Source organism: Eimeria mitis, genomic scaffold (genome assembly GCF_000499745.2).
Source record: "Eimeria mitis Houghton genomic scaffold, Emh_scaff3165, whole genome shotgun sequence".
NCBI lineage: Eukaryota > Apicomplexa > Conoidasida > Eucoccidiorida > Eimeriidae > Eimeria > Eimeria mitis.
This window is the reverse complement of record NW_013571507.1, coordinates 4,236-5,920: the sequence shown is the minus strand read 5'-3', so window position 1 is coordinate 5,920 and position 1,685 is coordinate 4,236. Positions and strand designations below refer to the sequence as shown.

At 52.6% G+C, this 1,685-nt stretch overlaps 1 protein-coding gene across 1 annotated transcript in view; it reads left to right on the top strand.

Moving 5' to 3' along the window:
- Positions 1 to 591: 591 nt before the first annotated feature.
- Positions 592 to 1,685, top strand: part of EMH_0062830 (uncharacterized protein) — a gene marked incomplete at both ends in the record, with an annotated part of 3,081 nt that continues 1,987 nt past the window's right edge. Inside the window, one exon of the mRNA XM_013498077.1 lies at positions 592 to 1,680. Within this exon, the coding sequence (XP_013353531.1) occupies positions 592 to 1,680 (1,089 nt within the window). The remainder of the gene's footprint in view (positions 1,681 to 1,685) is intronic.

The following is a 1,685-nucleotide window of genomic DNA, read 5'->3' as shown; positions in this document are numbered from 1 at the left end:
CGGTCTCCTGTCCCCAAGGTGGCCGTATGCCCGGTTGCTGTCGGCCAGCGTTGTATAGCTCCCGCTTGAGCGGCCATGACGATTCCGGCATACGGAATCTCTAAATAGCGTATTATACGGATGCTATAACTAGAACATCATGCATCTATTCACTTGTAGGCCTCGCGCACCACGGTTCCCGCCGTGAGCGGCAAGCCCGTGAGATGCAGCACTCGATACGAGTTTCGAGTTGAAGAACAAGTTCTGTCAAATTACTTCTCGTTTGCAATCGCCATCAGCAGTCGTTTTTTCTGTCATTAGTTTGTGTGAAAGAATTTCGTGAGGCCCACACAAGCTACATCGCAAGCTTGCAGGTTACCACTTCCGCTGCCCCGTTCCCTCCTTATCATTCTCTGCGGATTTTTGCGGAGTGATTCACTTGAAAAGTAGCATTATCTTTGCACGATCTGCATTCGAGCCAAACAGTTCCCATCGAAATGTGTTGGGGGGGTTCAGCAAGTCGACCTCTCTCCGAGTGATCAACCTAGGAGGGGTCTATTGGCATCTATGCTGCATTGGGTGCTCCTCCGGGTGACTGGCGTCATTATAACAATGAAAAGCAAGAAGCAGACATTCAAGCTGCCTGGCTTGTGCAGGTGTTTCTGGTTTTTGTGGCTGTTTGTGGCATTCTGGATTCTGGAGCAGCAGAATGTTTACTCATCACAGGCATCAGGTAAAAAGGCCGCCGAGGAGGATGCAGAATTGGAAACCACCAGAGGAGTACCGGACGATACGATGGCTAGGTTGCATGCAGAACTGGCTGCCCAGCAGGAAGTAACGAATCCCCAGCTGGCGAGTTTACATCTTACAGAGACTCGATGCCACGTAATTGCTTTCACTGTGCTTTTCTTAATCTTAATAAGGGAAGTTGTACTTCTCAGGGAGCGAGAGCGCAAAAAGAAGGCGGAAGAAGAAGTTAAACCTCCCCAAGAGGAACCCCAACTTGAAGGGGAGGAAGGAAAAGAAGCAGAAGAAGCAGAAGAAGAAGGAAAGCCTGTGCAGGAAGAAGAACCTTCACCGGAACTAGTAGTTTCGCAGCCAGAAGAACCTGCAGAAGAAGTACCCCTGCCACAAATGCCTATCGCACAAGTGCCCGTGCCGATGCCGCGGCGTAAACCAAAAGCGGAAGTTCCACATGAGAAACAAACGAAACAACCAGAGGAGCCTGGTGGAGATGCAGTACCAGATGAAGGATTCGTGCAGAGGCCGATAGCTCGTGCGAGAAAGACTCGAAAGGAGTTTGTCCGGAGGGCGGGGCCTGCTCCCGCGGCCCCCTCGCAGGTGCAACCAGGTATTGAAGAGGAAGTGGCACATGGGCAGGGGCCTCCTACCGGGGCTCGTGGCCAGCTGCAACCAGGTATTGAACAGGAGGCAAAAGAAGTGAAAGCCGTTCAACAACCGGCTCAGCCACTACCTGTAGAGCCTACGCCAATGCAGCCTACCTTGCCACAGCTTCCAGAACAACCAGCGCCAGCTCCAGTGCGTGGTGTGCCGGAATTGGGCTATGTTGTGCCTTCTGTCCCTCCAGCAGTCGCCCCTGTGGCGCCCCACGAAGTTCCAGAACCCGTACCTGTCATGGATGTCCAGGATGATGAGAAATTGCGAGATTTGAGGGCTCGTCGGAACGTCATCAGCAGTCTAGTGGG